Below are 18,713 nucleotides of genomic sequence, written 5' to 3'. Positions count from 1 at the left end.
CTTCTCTCCTTGTGTGTGGACGGATAGAGATGTTATGTGTATGTCTGTGAAAGATAATATGGCCTGGTTTACAACCTCATTAAGCCTGCATCTAGTCGCTTCTTTTAGGCTTAGTGTGAAGTGTGAGTCCACCCATTGTGGCTTAGCATTATATGCTTAATGAAGCAACTGTAGTTTATTCAACAAGCCATGTTTAAACATTCTTGTGGTTTTTTTTTTAAAACAGCTACTGCCAGCCAGATATCCTTTTGTGCTGGGGGTGGGGGTAGGTTAGATGGAAGAATGCCCACTCCTGGCATAAAGGAAGACCTTTGCCATTGACTCGATTAGGACTTATTGGAGAAGGGGGAAAAAGAGTCTTTGCTAATGTCTGTTATGGCAAGTAAGGATAAATATTTTCTCTTTGATTTTCTGTATGATCTTTGATCCCTTGGAGCACTGGTTTCTTTATATTCACTTCTAAAAGTACCTGATCACAACACGTATGACTGGAATGAGTGAAAGAAGAAAACAAAGAAGATAGTAGCTATTGTATGGGGGGAAAGGGGGTGGATGGGGGAATTTATGTACGTTTAAGAATACTGCACCTGAATTTGCTAAAGGGCAACTACAGCTACGATTCTTTTCAGATGCAGATGACATGAAACTACTTTGCCAAAAATAAGGAAGAAAAAAAGAGAAATGAATGTCTAAAAGGAGAGTATGTCTGAAGGGGAAAACCTCTCCCTCTCATATATCATCTCTAAATTTCATTAAGAAATCTTAGAATAAACTTAAGGAATTTAGATTTCCTGAGGGATTACATCTCTTTGAGGAAACAGCTTTTCCCCCCATATCTCTCTATCAGAAGAGAAACGAATTATTGAAATAAAAACTGAAAAAGACTATGCATCCTAAATAACAGGCCAACTAAATTGTTCTTAAACTAAATCAGGGTGTGGAATCTGTAGCCCTCCAGATGCTTCTGGGCTACAAGCTTCATCATTCCTTATTCTTGGCCAAGAAACATCTGGAGAATAGGATTCCCCACCCCTGAACTAGGTTAAGCTTGTGGCAAACTAAGTCAAATACTGTACATTGTCAAACGACTGCCTAGGCCAGTGTTTCTTAATTTTTTTTTCTCTCAGAACCCCTTCCCACTTTTAAAAATTCTGGAGGTTCCCAAAAGAGCTTTTTTTGTAAGGTATATTTATCAATATTTACTGTATTAAAAATGAAAACTGATGCATTTGCTGCTGCTACCGCTTCTCACAATTGTTTGATGGGATTTTAATATTGTATTATTTTTCAACATAGGCTGGCAAAAAAAAAAAAAAAGTTGATTCTGTGGAACCCCTGAGAGGATCTTGAGGGACCTCCAGGGATCCCAGGACCACACTTCAAGAAACACAACTTAGACAATTCCTTGCTTAGAACCCTTTTTTAACTGTACAGGGCAAATGTAAGCATGTTTATATGGGAAAAATGGGTGGGGAGTAAGCAGGTTGTGTCTGTGCATGAGCGTTGTGAATGTGTGTGCATGTTTGTTCTTCTATCTGCTGTTGCCATTGCCATCATATTTCACATTCAACTTATACAATAGGAAAAGATCTGGTTCCTGCAGGAGACTGAGACAGAAAAATCCAAGTCTTCCTTTGCACTGATTGTGGTTCTTATATCTAAGATCTGAATAAACCCAACCGATTCTGGATCTTATCCAACACTCCAGGCTAAACTTACTGATCACTCAGCGTGGCTTGCTTCATGCCTAACTACCAAGATTAGAAATGAACTTGGAGACAATTCTGGAAAAATATCCTCCAGCAAATTCCCCTGTGTCAATGTTTTGCAAATATTCTCCTAATCTCATTTTCATTCAACAGTTCCAATTATCTTTAATGTAAAGATTTTAGATTAAAGCAAAGTGTAAATTTATGAAATTTACCAGCATGAACTTCTGCTTTGCTGCCTTTAAACAAGGCAAGAATTGCATTTTTAAAAACTGCTGATTAGTCTCTATGATCAAAAGTGAGGGTTTTTTTAATGAAATTCAAAAATTAAAATGTGGGTTTCTAAAATGAGCAGCATTTAAATTTTATTTTAAAAATATGTTTTAAAATATTGAAAAATATTGTTTTATGTAGTTACTGATTTAACCTGGTCTGAGTTCCTTTATACCTAGTGAACGCAGTAAAGTTGTAAATGTCAAAAATAGGTGGGCAATTATTTTCTATATTGTTTATCCACATCTAATAGGCATCCTTCCTTAACTCAATCTTATTGTCTGTTGTGATATTTAAAATAAATGGAAACTACCTCATTAAGCTCTAATACATTAGGTGCCCTATGGGATAAATGTATTAAGACATTATTCTTTTTACAATTACTTTTCTCCCTTCTGATGTGTGTTTACCTGTGGCATTTTGGCAATTTACTTACTGTGTTTCCTTCAGTGATTGTCTAAAAGTGATGAACAGTCTGACTCAACTCCCGGGAGCCAATCTTGTAATATGTAGTTTGGCTTTCCTCTGCTCTGAATAAATTTTTGCAAATGCAGAATCCAAGATGTATGTAAAACCCTCTGTTCCAGAAATAGAACATTCTAGAGAACTCCAGAACACCCTGTTTCTCTTCTGGACCACACCAGGTTGAGGGTGATCAATCTTCCAAATCAGAAAAGGTTTGTGGCATTTCAAACATAATCCAGCCCAAGGCAGGCCTTATAACAAATCCAAGTATATACAACCAGCCCAAGTAATACATAGTAAGCATTGGTTCAGTGATCCCATTGTAATATATAACAGGAGAGCAGCAATGATAGCCTTTGAAAACTGTTATTCCTACTCAACCCCACTCATAACTCTGCTAAATTATTCTGGGAGTACAAATGTTCTTTAAAATTGAATGCCGCAGAAGTTACTGTGTTTCTATGGAATTTCAGTAGTTCAATTTTTTTTTTCCTTCTTCTACTTAGTTTCACATTATTTTTAAAAAAAACAAATGTCTATGCCACATATACAATATTTTCGGATGTGTTGCTGTGAGACTAGATTTCATCCCAGCCAACCTCCCCATAGTCAATTATCATCTCTGGAGAACTCCAGAAGTGCACAGTTATACATCTAATCTAATTTATTGACATTTTGTGGTTTCTCCATCTCTTGCTTTTTGTAGCATCTCACCTGATAAAGGGTGCTGATAAACATGAATGCTTACAAAATCTTTTGTATTAGTTTGATTGTTTCCAATAAAGATATTGGCCAAATTTTAACACTGTTCTTATTCAGGAGCTGGTAGCACTTATGGTACAGATAAGTAACCATGTAGCTGGGCACCCTTTCATTAAAAAAAAAAAAAATCTGAAGATTGCAGGGCACATGGCAAGTAATCAGGTAGTATCAGAGTGGGTGGAGAGAAAATAAAATGACTGATGGGGGGAGGTTTAAAGGGGAAAAGTTACTCATTTTGCCTCTTATGTTAGAAAAACAACTGAAAAAGACAAGCAATTTTGAGATGCTTGGAGTGAATGCCCAAATTTAAACGTTTCTGGTCTACTGCAGCTAGAGGCTACACTGAATGGAGAAAGAGTGGTAATGAAAATGTGTGTGTGTGTGCCTTCAAGTCAGTCTTGACTCCTGGCAACTGCCTGGACAAGTCTCTGCAGATTTTTCAGAAGTGGTTTGGCATTGCCTGCTTCCTAGGGCTGAGAGAGAGTGACTAGCCCAAGGTCACCTAGCTGGCTTCATGCCTAAGGCAAGACTAGAACTCACAGTTTCCTGGTTTCTAGCCTGGTGCCTTAACCACTACACCAAGCTGGTACTCCAATGAATATTGAAAATGCTTGTTCTTTAATATAATGTATTGTTGATCTTTAGGCTGAAGGGCTATGACATTGTGGTGAAGGGTTCAGAATACTAGCAAGTATTCTGAAAGGGCCACATCAGCTGGATGGTACAATGTGCCCTCTCAAGCCTACAGCAGGGCTAGAAAAGGGTTATAATGGGGTAGTAACATGTGGCCAAAAAAAAAAAAAAAAAGCTAATGTATAAAACCGGTATGATAGCAACTGCAGAAGGGTTTTTTTTTTTTTTTTGTAAAGGATTTGGTGAAGAATCTGGAGCTAAATAGAGCGGAAAAGTATATTACTTCATGTGGTATTGATATGAACTGGACTTTGTTTCCCACCACTATCACCACCACTTTCACTATCCACAAACAGATGGCAAAGCTAGGGAGATTTTGTTCAGACCTAAGTTATCTGTTACATGCAAACATGGGGAAAGAGATTAGGTAGAAAATCATCTTGTGGATTAGACCAAAAATCTCTCTAGTCTAGGGTCCTGTTTCCCACAGAGACGAGCCGGACGCCTGTGAGAAACCCACCAGCAGAACATGAAGCGCAAGCAATTGCAGGCTGCCTCTGATCCTTGAGTTAGGATATAGGCTTCATAACTAGTAACTGTTCAAAGGGGATTTGTTTAAAATCCCCCCTGGAAGCCATCGAAGTTGGTGGCCATCACCCCATACTGTGCTAGCAATTTCATAGATCTAGTATATCCTGTGGATAACAGTCTTTCAGGGTTTGTTGTGGTTGTTGTTCTGAATTTTCCACTACTCACTTTCACTGGATGACCCCCAATTCTAGAATTATGTACTCCATGCATTATTTTATAAATAAGCTCCTAGCAACCTATACCCACTGTTCAGTTGCACATAGATAGTTTCCAACTGTTGTTTATTTGATACAGTGAAGCTGCAAGGATTGAAACATAACAATAGAAACGGTGCAAGACAAAGTGGGAAGAGTGTAGAGGTTTCCTGCTTCTTTTCTGCATAGTTAAAGGTCATGATTTTTAGTATAAAACTGGCATTTCTCCTCTCATCCTATTCTGATCTGCTTTAATTTGCAACTTCCACAGCACTGTTGTCCATCATCAGACTCCAAAGACATCTGATTCTACAGTATGAGGACAAATAAATGTCCTTTCACAGATTGCCCTGTGAACAGCTCCTGAGGAAGGAAACATGTTTGGGGCAGTGTTTCTCAGCCCTGGCCACTTGAAGATGTATGGACTTCCTCCCAGAATTGTCGCAGCTGGCTGGGGAATTCTGGGAGTTGAAGTCCACACAACTTCAAGTGGCCAAGGTTGAAGAACACTGCTTTGGGGAATGGTTTCTCTGTTAGTCATTTGTTGCACTGTCAAACAAACACTAGTAACAAAGTATAGCCAACCAAGTATCACATGACCAATTTATATAGAGGAGGACCAGACTTTTTATTTTTTAAACTATTTTGGGACTATGTCCACTTTGCTGATTTAAGTTCCCTGCCCATGGACCAGAAAATGTGAACTAACTCATGGCAATGAAGTACAGCAAGAGAATGATCATATTTGCCTCATTAGCACACAATCAAACAAGCAACTCAGAGCAGCCACATTTATCCTTATCAACAGCAAAACTGGCAACTAATTGCCTTTCTCGTGCCTATCTGCTCACCTGATAACATGTTATCTGTTTTCAGTGAAGGAAACTTCAAAGTCATTTCATGTTTGTGTCTGTGAATCATCAGATGGTCCTCTGTTGGAAAGCGCTAGCAGGAAAACACAAAAGAAAAATTTCAGCTGCTGAAATAAATGACTGGAAATTGACTTTTTAATTTTTAGAAAAAAATATTCCAGGCATTAAAATGACACAGAAGGAATGTGAGGAATGGGTGGAATCAAATGGTAGAAGCAGCTATGACTGAAAACTCTCTTCATTTGTTGCCTGAATCTTACATTTGAAAGGAATATATTTCCCATAATGATAAAAGCTCGCTAAAGTGCATTTTCCTTTTGTTGGTCTTTGGTTTTTGCTTTTCTGTCTCTCCTTGCTACTTGTTAATTCATTTTGGGGTATACAGTCATATGAACATATTTCAAAATTATCTAATGATATTATTATCCATTTGGAAAAAGTTCCGCAAATGGGTGAGGCAATGTTTAATGGGTCTGCATGAAGCAAAGGTGGTACTTTGCAAAGCAGATTAGCACAAGCTGAGCACCCTCCCTCAAAGCATTAAAGCAGTTGTGTGCACCGGGAGGGAAGCACAACAGCTTTGCAGATTGTCTAGACATGGGTTCAGAAGCAATACTTCAGCTGGGACTGCGTCCTTTGCACACCACCCTGTACATCCTATTATTTAACACTATTTCACGCATATGAAACTATCCTTTTGTAAACATCCCCTGGGATTTTTTTTCCAAATTGAGTATGGCAGGTGACAAAGCAATGCTATGTACGGAAGAAGAGGAGATCTTCCTCAGAATTATCTGGCACGCATAGTTCTTCCAGGACATCAGGCAGGAAAGGATAATTATCCAACATTATCAACTGTTCCGTTTTTCAGATATTTCCTTCAGGGCAACTGTTATATAACTCTTATAGTCTATTCAAGTTTAAAACTTAGGTTGCATTAATATAATAAAACATTTTAATGAAGAAATGTATCCTGTGGGTATAGCTTGCTTAGGTTTGTGAGTTACTATGAGGCATGTCCATTGACATTGAATAGAATAGCCATATATATTATGTATTTGTGTTTTATGGCATGAAATTGCAAGAGGAAAGAGCACTTTAAAATGGTACAATAAAATTCGAAATTATTAGATACATGTTAGTATGGTGGAACTATGCTACAGCTATATTCTTGCTGGTTTAACTCACCTGTGAGCAGCCTGGGGCACTGCAGACAAAAGGCCTCTCTTGTTCCAAATTCATTTTTGATTCTTCATAAATCTACACATAAAAAGAAAAAAGAGGAAGGAAAAAAAACCCATAAATATAGTCATCCGTAACTTTAGCAGATATGGAAAATACAAGCCAGCCTTCCCAATCTGGTCTCTCCAGATGTGATAGATTATATATTTCAACCACATGGCTGCTGCCAATGCTTACTTGGAAGTTAAAATAAATATTACAATAGCCTAGGTACATTCAAGAAATGCAAGTCAGTTTGCATTTAAGTCTGCATTTTAACATTAATTTTCCCAATTCAATTTTTTTGAACTTCCTTAAGAGCTGAAATGCAGTTAGACTCCAATACCCACATTTTCTAAATTTTGCACTGCAGACTTACCAATTAGAAAGGGTTTACAAAAATTTATACTAGGGGAAAGTGTGACATAGACACATTCTATTAGGGGAAGTTGTAAAAATATGTCTGTTAGGAAAAGTAGGTGACAAGTGTATATATGAAGATAAAACCCAAAGGAAAAAGTATATGCCTTAAGATAAAACTTAAAAAAATAATTTAACAGGTATGTTTATATAGACTTCTCAAAAGACATCTGATGTATAAATAGATCTGAATAAATTTAAGGGCAGAAAAATTAGAAATCAAAGTTGAAAATATCAACTGCTCCCACCAAAATATTATAGAACTTCAGAAGGGAAATTCAATATTCTAACTTATAAATACTGTATTCCCCTGAAAGGAAGATGACCCTGAATTTAAGATGATTCCCACATTCCAGGATATTTAAACAAAAATATTGTTTCATTGAGAATAATTTAGTGGAGACAATCTAAGTTGGTCCTTCAATTTTAAAAGAAAATTATTTGGGGAGTGGGAGACTAGTCTGCCTTTGAATACAGTATCTGAATACAGTATCTGAATCTCTGCCTGAGAAACAGTCTGTCTGCCTGCAGATAACCCTTCAGCTACTGTTGGAAAATTGCTTATCATGTTTTAGACTAGAAAGTGCTTTGTCTCTCTTTGTTCATCTACATAGATGAACATGGAAATGGAAGATGATAATTTAAAGCTTGTTAGTTTTCCATTTCCAACAGTTTTCCATTTGGTCCAGCTTAGTCCTTCCACTCTGTCCACTTTGAAACATTTCTACAGTAATATTGTTCTGTTATAATCAGAAGACAAATTAAATATATGAAAAATATTCTCTTCCATATGTAGCTTCGTGCTATTTTAGGATTTACAGTCCTGGCTGATGCAGCAAATTCTTTTTCTCAGAGACAGGTTGGGATCTTCCCATATTTCACTGAATTATGACTTGGCATGTTCTTTCAGTTGGAAGTTATTACAATTATTTCAATCTCTGACTGTGAAAATATCAGAATGTTTGGACTGCTTCAACCAATAAAAAAATATGTGGAGTCCTTGGGGTTCTCTGGGCTTGGTTCTTTTCTTGCAAATGTTTCATTATCCAGCTAGGTAACATCTTCAGTGCTAAAATGGGATGGGGTTTGCTCTCTGTTTATATGCTGTGGCCTGCCTTGCCAGTGCTGGTGGGGGTGGGGATTTTTTTGCTCCTCTGGTAGTTCCTTGATTAGCATCTAAAAAAGATAAGAGCTGACATGGCAACAGGACCATGGGACTCCAGCCTCTGAGATTTTCACCAAGCACAGATTTAGAAAAGGGGGAGGGGGGATTTACAGTGGCACATATTGATGCTTGTAAAATTATAAAAAGCTCTTGATAGTATCCTTTGCATAGAATAAAAACATCTTCATTACCTGATCCAGTGACAGTTGTATGTCCAAACCAAACAGCGAACTAATCATGCCAGATAGGTCAACTGAATCAACTCAATTGACTACTTACGATCCTAAGTCATTCTCAGGTCAGCAAAAGGCAAGCCTACCATTCTTTCTTTCTTTGAAGCAGATTCACCTACTCTTCAGTGGAATTGGCTAACATGTGGTCTATGAGAGAAGGAAAGATGCTGGATAGAGACTACGTCCTAAAAGACATCATGTGAAAGGTATACCAATGTCACAATTCGTGAAGTTAAGTCACCGCTAATTTCTTATTTGATTTCCAGCTTCATGGAGCCAATAATCAAGAGAAATTCACCACAGTTGTCTCATGCCTTTAGTTAACCAGAGATGTTTCCTTCTGAAATAGGCTGACCCGCCAAGGGAATGCCACAGCTATATGTTTGTATTACACGGAACAACTTATTTATCAGAAGTCCAAAATGACTGCTTTCTATTCCATTCTACTTTTGGAATGTTTTGCATTGACAAAAATTTGAGAAACTTACATTTTACATTTATCAGGAGAGGGAACCACACTGTCTTGCTTACATGCTTCAGTTGTAGACCAAGAAGAAGGTATACAAGGAAGAGCCCGTCACTGTTTCCACGTTGGTCTTACTTTGCTCTACTAATGCTATTTAAGAAAGAGGGAAATGTTGGTGAAAAAAGTCATTTCATCCACCCCACACAGAAAAAAAAATATTTCTTGGATCAAAGGATAAATAACTGAGCAGCAGCCAGTTATATTGTTACTGGAAGTGAAATCAGAGCCATGTTAAGTATTCATAAAACTGTTTGTTTTTTTTTTAAGTGGTGGAGGAACAGCAACCACACTGAGCAGTTTTCCTATCCATAGACATATACCCCATTGTAGTAAAGCAGTACTTTAAAAAAATGTATTTCATTTTATTTGCAATATAGTGAAGAGAATATAAAAGAACAGACATAGTAACCTTATTTAATTAAATGATCATGGAACCTAGAACCAAGTACAAAACAAGCATTACATCTCTGTTGTACCCAGATCATTAAGTTTAAATCAGGTAGGATAAAAATCATCTTCTGCATTATTATAATATGGATGTCTTGGGTGGGGCGGGGCATCGACAGTTCCATTACAGCAGTTTTCCGACTTATTTCCCGCAATATGGAAATATTCAAATGCTTTCCTGTTTTCCAGAATCTTGCCACTACCCATCTGGCTACAACCAACCAAAGAATACCATGCGCTCTAAGGCAGTGTTTGTCAACCTCAGTAACTTTAAGAAGTGTGGACTTCAACTCCCAGAATTCTGCAGTCAGAATTGCTGCTATAAGGCATCATTTGGGGTATCAAAAAATTATAAACATTTTCTCTTCAGGATTTTGGGGTCTAGGAATTGGCTGCACAACCACTACATATCTACTCCTCAGCAGCCCTCAAAAGACAATGGTTGCATGCATTATTATGAAAAGTATTGCCCTTTTTTGATATGTATTTTTTTCAAATGTATGCATTGTTAAGCCTCTTCTGAAAGGATTGTATTTCTTCTGAGATTAATAAATTGTAGGTGCTCCTTTAGAGCCTTCTGTGGCATAGAACCTGGATCTCTGAAGGACTGCCTATCTTCTTATGAACCTGTCTGGACAGACCTATCTAAAAATTCCCAAATTTGAGAAACCTACTTGTTGGGCAAAAGGGAAAGCCTCTTAACTGTTGCTCAAATCTGTCTTTGGAAACTACAACTGGTCTTTACTCTCTCTTTTCAAAAAGGGTATCATATAATGATGTTAATTTACCCTTTAGAAATACTAAAGGATATTTACTATCCTTTAAAAGGCTTTATTGCCTTATTACTATGTGATTTTTTAAATATATTTTTAAATATTTCTGCACATTGCCTTGTTAGAAAGGTGGTGTTATAATATTCTAAATAAATAATAAATACAATCATATTTGCCACAGCTAAATTGAGCTGAGCCTATTATTTTTAGAACTGCAATGTTAAACATATGCATAATGTATTTCTAATTTTAAATTTTTGCTACTGTTGTGAGAAGTTTTGAGCTTATCAGGTCACAATGGGTGACTATAACTTTCCATTTAATCACACATCTTAAACTGCTCTGGTGGGTTTGTTTACCTCTTAGCATGAATACTATACAGATGAGTAAGCTACTCCAGGGTAAAATAGCTTAGCAGAGGGTCAAATGTTCTTCTGCCTGGGCTCAAAGTGACTGATCTACAAGAAGAAGAGATTGAAAATACAGTAATGACATTCCATATTATCCAACACATTTGCTTCAGAATATATCAATATAAATGAATAAAGGGAACCCAAATATTAAAAACCATAAGGACAACACTAAGCCAACTTCTATCGAGGTTAATGTAGGCATGATTTTGTCTGGTGATGCAGGAAGACATGAGTGCACTGCTATGGCCTGAACTAACCCTCCAAATGGGGGTTAGTTCAGGCCACAGGGGGGCCTTCATATTAAAAGAATATGGGTAAATGTATGCCCAATCATATAACTGCTTTGAAGTCCATTTTAATATCATTTAAAATGGTAAAGAGAAAGATTTTCCCAAACTGAGCTTGACTGTAGGGATTATATGGACATTTCCATGTAATTTTCTCAGCTAAAATACGTACATGTTTTCTCACAACCTCCTGGGATTTTTTTTAAAACCTTCCAGGCCAAGTCTATAACACCAAGATTTCCCGTTGTGTACAATCCTGGTTCAACCATGTCTACTTAGCTTGATACAAGATGAACTTGTATCAGCTAAGTGCTATGAACTGCTGGGTTAAGAGGTATGTACTAATGGCTAATTCACACCAGTCTCTGGAAAGGGGAAAAAAAGCATTTGACTTCACAAATTAGCTATACCTATTTTTCATGCATTTCTGATGTGTCTCTGATACATACTTGCACTAATGGCAGTTGATGCAGATCAGCACATAGATAGATATATTTGAGTATTTGAGTATATTTAAAATACATCTAAATAACACCAGTAAAAATTAATCCTAGCCCTATAGCAGAACATATTATCAAATTTTGATGAAGTAGTAATTGAGCTATTCATCTGCTACCTTGATTCCCCATGGGCACATTTGCTAGGAGATTAATATAAAGGAAAATGTAGAGATTTACAGAGCCAATTACACCACAATAAGTTGGGGATGTGTCAGATAAGCGGTAGTAGCTAACCCACCTTGACTAACCAAGCTAAATGGGTGAAACCTCTTTAATAATTGGATGGGAGACCCTAGGAAATCGAATGGCTATAAAATAGACTAGGAAGTCAAAATGACAGCACAAAAGTGTCCATGGAGTCAAATGGAGTAGGAATCTTTAGTTTACTGTAAGTAGAAAGGGAGCTGGAAAGAAACCATTCTTTAGCAGTATCTATGTTTAATAAACCTCTGGGCGATATTAAGCTTGATTTTGCTTTTCTGATTTTGAACAGAATAGGCATACCTTTTGAGCAACTCCACTAGACCACAGAGAAACACTAAAAAACAAATGAAGCAATCACCACTTTGTTGGAATGTCCATCCCTGAAATAATTTTGAGACTATTTTTCCTCCTTGCTTTACATACTGCCCTTCTCGATATCACAGATAACCACAAATTCGCCATTGCACTATCACTGGTAAGGAACAGTGTGAAATAACTAGACTTAAGAAAGGCCATTCTGTTTTCCATCTTGGAAACTAAAACAAACAGCAAAATAAAATATCTGCAAAAATGCATATGGCTTTACAGCTAAGAATATCACACAGGCTTGCTTCCTGTTCCAATGTTATTCTTGAAGTGGGCTGCAGTCAGAATCTGATTTTCATCGAGCTATTATTATTTGCAGCTGTGCGACCTTCTTAACCCTGTTTCGAAAGTGACATTTCAGCCCTTAGTTTCAAACTGGCTGAATGTTGCCGAGTTTTCAACCTTGTGATTAACCCTAAAATAAAGGACAGGCTAATTGTTGCGCAGACCTCCACTGTAGGTCAGAGGATCAGTCTTACAACAATTTTTGCTATGTCTATTTATCTGTTCATTCATCCAACCATGGAGAAACATATGAAGTTTTAGTGGAATGTGATATCCAGATGGATTTGCAGGAAAGATATGTGACTATGAGTGGACAGAAGTTTCTATGGATTTTTCTGCACTGATTTTTCCTAGGAAGTCCACCTGACAGACACAGTTCATATTTGATTTAGAGCTGCTTCAAATATTACAGAGCAGGAAAGTATGTATTTCTGTACAACAGGGATGGGCAACGCAGTGCTTCTTGTAATTTTAGTTGTTGTCTCTTACAAGCTTTAATCGGCATAGCCAATGGACTGTGCAAGTCGTAGTCCAAAATATATGGAGGATAACAGATTATCTATTCATTATCTACATAATGTATCCTAGGAAAATTCTAAACAATTACTGCTTTGTTTGATTTTCATTTAGTGTGTTGCATGAAACCAGCCACCAAGGTTTGTAAGTCATCATTTATGGCAGAGGTGGGAAACCCCAGACTATGCTCTATGTTCACTTCTATCTTTGGAGCCATCAAACCCACTCCCAGGTCAAGCCACTGAAATTTTCAACTGTTAGCAGTTTGATTCCCCACTTCCTTTTATAAAACAGAGAAAATGCTGGCCTTCATGAATTTATTTTCTCTTGGTTCCTACCCCCCCCCCCAATGCTCCAGTAAGCCCCTCCAAAATCAGATCCTCCCATTCTTGTAATGTTACCAGCATCCCCCTGTGGCTGTTTGAGGCGAAAAATCATAGAATCATAGAGTTAGAACGGACCATTTAAATCATTAATCAATGCAGGGGTCCCAGTTGAAGCCCCCCAGACAGATGGCTATCCAGCCTCTGCTTGAAGACATGCAGTGAAAGGAGGCCCATTCTTTCCCTGGTTGTACTTTTGAACTGCTTTTTCCTGTCAGGGATTTTTTTCCTAACATTCAGTTGGAATCTGCCTTCTTATAACACAAATCTATGTAATAAAGAGGCAACCTCTGGTCCAAAATAGTTATTTTCTTCTCATTTAGGCTTAGAGAATTTCAGAAACAAACTCAATTGCAATATCTTTCATTAACCATTGCTAAACAAACCAACATTTAGTGCAATATGGAAGGGAGGTGAAGGTTTCCACTCAGATGTACATCATGCATCACCACAGGTATTTATCCTCACTCTAGAGACAAGCAGTAGAACAACCCAATTTTCAGCTTTGAGAATTTAGCCAGCATTTCTCAGAAAGTTTCTTTTCTACAGAGAGGCCGAGAAACTGGGATCTCCTCTTATAAACACAGTAGTAGAGAACAAATTAGAGGAAGTACATGTTTGAGATAAAACCTGGGGTGGCTATCAGCCCAGTTTTCGCCAACTCAGCCAAGAATAATTTGTGAAGGCCTAATCCCAGTTCAGATCTAACAAATCTGAACAAATTATGTGACCATAAACCACCAGATCACACGCACGCACGCACGCGCACACACACAAGCAATGAGTTTCATCCAAACTCTCTTCATATTTAGCATCTGGGGCATCTCAACCAGAATGTGTTTTGTTTAAATAACAGATAAATGCTTTTGAGAAAAGGAACAATATAGAAAACACGAATCCTTGCCTTGAAGGTGAAAAGAAAGGGAATATGTTTAAGCTGAAAGCTCATGCCAGTTTGGAACGATAAAAACTATAACTCCTACACTTGCATCTTAATTTATATTGTCAATCAGATCTGCCCTGCCTGATATGTAAAGATGACCTACAGACATATATTGGAGTTGGGGGGAGCATTCTAATAAAATAAAGCTTGTCTGTCACTAAAATTAAGATGCATGTTCATTGTACTGTATCATATTCACCCTACACATACTGTATAGTATGCATGGGTAGCGTTCTAATATCTTTAATTTTAATTCTTTTTGCCTTCCAGGGTGTTAACTGACTACCTGTTTTGTGCCATTGCCTACAAAAATCCATGCCACAATAAACTCATTAATCTCTCAAGAACATTAAATGCTCCTTGAGAGTTCCTTCTCTCTTTGGGCCATTAATCCAAATTAATGGCAAATTTTCTAGAATTTCCCAAAGAAAGGCATAGTTCAAAATGGAGTAGACAAAGAGTTAATGGCAAATTTTGTTACCAGCTTCTCTCTGTCTGAGAAAATCCTCCCACCAATTTTCAGGATCATTGCAATGAAATGGAGTATGGTATTTTCCTTCTGTCCAGCTAAAGTGTTTGTTTTAAAAACAGCCAGCATCAAGATTTCCACATGTGGACAGAAGGATTCATTATTACACATGTGGCTGTTATAGTTAAGGGCCTGTCACCCATATTAAAATATTTCCAAATGGGTCTGGATGCTTGGGATAATTCCACATTTGGAATTCCCTAAGCAGGACTTAGCATGATCGAAAGCTGGAATTTAAATTCTCAATAGTGTTTTGGTGAAATTGAATATAATTATATGTATTTAGTGCCAATATACGGAAATGCAATCAAATTGGAGTGTATTAAAAGGGAGTGCCATCTAAAAATCTTTCTTATAAATGCATTTTTCCAAGAAAGACCTAATAAGTAAAATAACAACTACAAGCACAAGCAGTAAGGAACATATAAAGTACAGTGTAGGGGTGCAAATAGGTGCAAAGTCTGTCCCTGAAATTAACTGCTACTTTTAAGCACGCATCCTGCATTTTTTACTAGAGGATCTAGCCAGTGTTTCTCAACCTTGGGAACTTTAAGACATGTGGACTTCAACTCCCAGAATTCCCCAGCCAGCATGGCTGGCTGGGGAATTCTGGGAATTGAAGTCCACACATCTTAAAGTTCCCAAGGTTGAGAAACACTGATCTAGACATTAATTGGCAGTTCGAGACAGCCGTATATGAAAAGAAAGCAAGTGCATTGCAGGGAATTAATTATAAGAACATCAAATAGGAAAATATGAAGAGCCTTGCTACATCAGAATATAATTCTATTTAGCTCTATATCCTTTTTCCATAGTAAGGCAAATGCAACAGTCCTTCATTTTGTGCTCCCCAGCATATGCCTTTGGTGCTGCAGAACATGGCCTATAGCCATCATGATTAACAGCCACTGACAAACCTTATCTTCCAAGAATTTATCTTACCTCACTCTTAAACCCAGTCAGGCTTGTGATCATCACTACATCTTGTAGCAGCAGGTTCTATAAATTAACCAGGTACTGAGTGAAAGAGCACATAATTAAATTTATGGAATTTGTGGCCAGAAAATATGGCAGGAGTTAATACATTAAAGAGAGGACCAGTGTTTAAAGAATAAGAATAAATTTTTATAAGCTTCCCATTAGTGAATATAGATGTAGAATAGAAGAGAGCAGAGAAATTCTAACTAGAAGTTATATCTTAAACAGATCTAAGCTTAATAGCAGATTACAATATTAGTTGGAAATCTAGAATTCTCTTATGGGAACACTCTGAATCTTTTTAAAATTTTCATATTCAAATCACTGTTTTTGAAGAATAAGATTTTTTATTTGTTTGCTTTGTTTTTTGCCAATGGCACCAAGTTGAGGCCTGCTTTAAAGACTACTTGGAAATAGCAATTGGTCCAGAAGTCAGCAGTCTCTGTGTTAACTTGCTCCTGATATTGGGAGCATGTAACACTGATGCTGTAGGCCCTGCAGTGGTTACCGATTCAGCTCCAGGCACAGCTTAGGGTGTTAGTTTAAACCTGCAAGACCACCTTCTCTAGCCTGTACTGGCCCAACTTACTAAAGCACTGAGGGGGGAAATCTTCATGGTCCCACACTCTGTGGAGTGAGGGGAGCCAAAGCTAGAAGGCACTGCTTCTCAGGGGCAATTGCAGGGCTGTGGAACAGTGTCTCTTTGGAGATCAGAATAGTCCCCTCCTTGATGGCCTTCAGAGGTTGTTAAAAACTGTGCTTTTCTGGAGAGCATTCTAGTGCCATCTTTTACTTTTTATTGTTACATGATGTTATGATTTAGTTTATGTTTGTTTTAATCATACTATAGATATTTTAATTTTTTCTTTGTTTGTTTTTGAACATTTTGTAAACTTCCAAGGGTTGTGAGACTGCAGTGGGACATCAGTCAAAGAAAGAAAGAAATTATCTTGTGGTTTATGTCTCTCCTGTAAGATCTGACAGAGTTGGCTCACTCTGGGTCCTGTTAATTAAGCAATTCCATGTACTAGGACTTAGAAAGTGGGCCTTCTCTATCACTGTACCTACCCTCTGGAACAGTAACCCCCCAGAGATTCCTATGACCCCATATCTTATCAGCCTTTAAAGCAGCATTGAAAACTTGTCTGTTCCCCAGGCAGGTTAGTATGGTCTTGTGGGCTATTTTTCTGTTTTTGTCTCTGCTGGCGGGAAAGGGAATTTTGTTGTTTTGTCCACCAGTTGGGTTTTATTGATTATTTTATAGCTCTTGTATATGTCAAACCACCCAGAGTATTTGGAGTTGGGCAGCCTAGAAATTTGATAGATAAATGAATAAATAAATAATACAATTCCAAGTCATGATCTAGAAACCATGTTCAGATCTCAAACAACCTAAATGTAGTATGCATCTCAGGTGCTTGAAAGTGATGGCAAAATTGAGATTTGCCATCAACATATTCTTGTCCCAGCCATATTATTGGACCAAGTCAGTCTGAAAGATAAATAGAAAAAAAAGACTGCAAGAGAATGAACATCAGGAAGCATGTAAAACAAGAGAAAGAAGTAGAAGAAAGATTCTTTGAGACTGGAAAACTACCCACAAGTAAGGAATAGGTCTCCCATAGCATGTGGCTAGCATTTGGGTAAGTAATAGCTGTCCTTGACTGACCTCAGAGCCTAGCAGGATTAGACCTGGCTAGTACTTTAGTGAAAAATAACTAGGAAATCTCAGGGCTGTGGGTGAGACTGGAAAACTGAAAAAAAAAAAATCCCAGAAGACAGTAAAAAATCATTTCTGCTTCATTGCAAGAAAATGACAGTGAGTCCATGAGGTCTTCAGGAGTCACACTTGACTTAAAGGAAACTTTCCATTTACCAATTGCTATATGTAAGGCTGGCTTGCAATAATCTGGATGACCATTAGATGACAGCAAAGGATTAGAGTTTTCTGTATCATTTTGCTGCCATTTAAAGTCATCAAGTTTTGCAACTAAGATCTGGTTAACTCTAGCAACAAACTTTCTGCTTATTGATTCATCTTATTTAGCACAGGGGTTCAGTATATGTGGACCTTGACTGGGACCTCAGAGCCCTTCCAAAAATTCCCCAGGAATTCTAATTTGTAATGTGAAAAAGGGGGGGGGGAACATGGGATGAAAAACATGGGAAGTTACTTTATTAACTGAATTTAATTCATTTGATTTTAAGTACATATATAAGTAAACACAATTGAATTTCAATTTTGTCTTTCCTGTTTTGGGAGTGCAATCCCTAGCCTGCCACTCACAAGCAAAATGCAGCCCTTGGCCACCAAAAATATTATGCACTCTTGCTCTATCATTTTTGTTCTTCAGCACTTCCTTAACGGCAAACTTGGATTATCCCCTCTTACTCTTTTGGGAACAATTGTAAATTGGATCATCTAAGTTACAATCTATGTTAGTTGATTTAACTTCTGGGGGTCATCTCAGGATTGCTTTGGCACTACAGTTGTGGAATGGTGTGAAATTATATTTGTACTGTAAACTCAGCATTAAATGGAGGAACATCTATGGGAAGTTGGAAACGGCTAGTAAAAGCAACAATTGAGAGATGAAAGGCATAAATCAAAGACCATCGGCAACAAATCCTTAGCAACTTCTTTTAAATATACATACAAAACTTGAGAGGCTTTCCAACGCTTACCAATAGGGTGCTGTCAAAGGCTGCCTCCCATTTTTTACCCATGGGCTTTAGCATGTGGAGCTATGCCCTTGTGAGCAACAAGCATCATTACTGAATGCCAAGCAACTGTTCCTGTTGTTATTTGTCTAGAACACATTAAGAATTTCTCTCCAAAAATAATATTGGCAGACAGGGTTTTTTAAAAAGACGGTACTGTAATTCCAGTATGCTAATTGCTTTAGTTTACAGTACTGAATGAGATAAAAGAATTTTCCTACCTTGAGTGCAAATAAATAGTCCAATATTTAGGAAAAGGAAAACATGAAAGCTATCCTGGGGAAAAACAACAAAACAAGCCTAT

At 37.5% G+C, this 18,713-nt stretch overlaps 1 protein-coding gene across 8 annotated transcripts in view; it reads right to left on the bottom strand.

Annotated features, from left to right (window-relative positions):
- The window catches only part of CREB5 (cAMP responsive element binding protein 5), a 268,806-nt gene that overhangs the window by 203,924 nt on the left and 46,169 nt on the right, over positions 1–18,713 (bottom strand). For 6 of the 8 annotated variants that reach the window (XR_015797873.1, XM_088150721.1, XM_088150725.1 and 3 more), the window contains exons 2-5: positions 10,644–10,742; positions 9,027–9,154; positions 6,688–6,759; positions 5,479–5,572 (exon numbers count right to left, since the gene is read on the bottom strand). Coding sequence is in view for 6 of the 8 variants with exons in the window: in XM_088150721.1 (XP_088006847.1) it covers positions 5,479–5,572; positions 6,688–6,741 (148 nt within the window). In the remaining 2 variants the exon portion in view is untranslated. Of the gene's footprint in view, positions 1–5,478; positions 5,573–6,687; positions 6,760–9,026; positions 9,155–10,643; positions 10,743–18,713 lie in introns of those variants that run through there. The other 2 variants (XM_088150723.1, XM_088150728.1) reach the window with 2 other exon arrangements.

This window comes from Python bivittatus, unplaced genomic scaffold (genome assembly GCF_059951505.1).
Source record: "Python bivittatus isolate LINGU-HERP-01145 unplaced genomic scaffold, Pbiv_v1 ctg000610_np1212, whole genome shotgun sequence".
In the NCBI taxonomy this organism is placed as follows: Eukaryota; Metazoa; Chordata; class Lepidosauria; order Squamata; family Pythonidae; genus Python; species Python bivittatus.
This window is presented reverse-complemented; position numbering and strand designations above follow the sequence as displayed.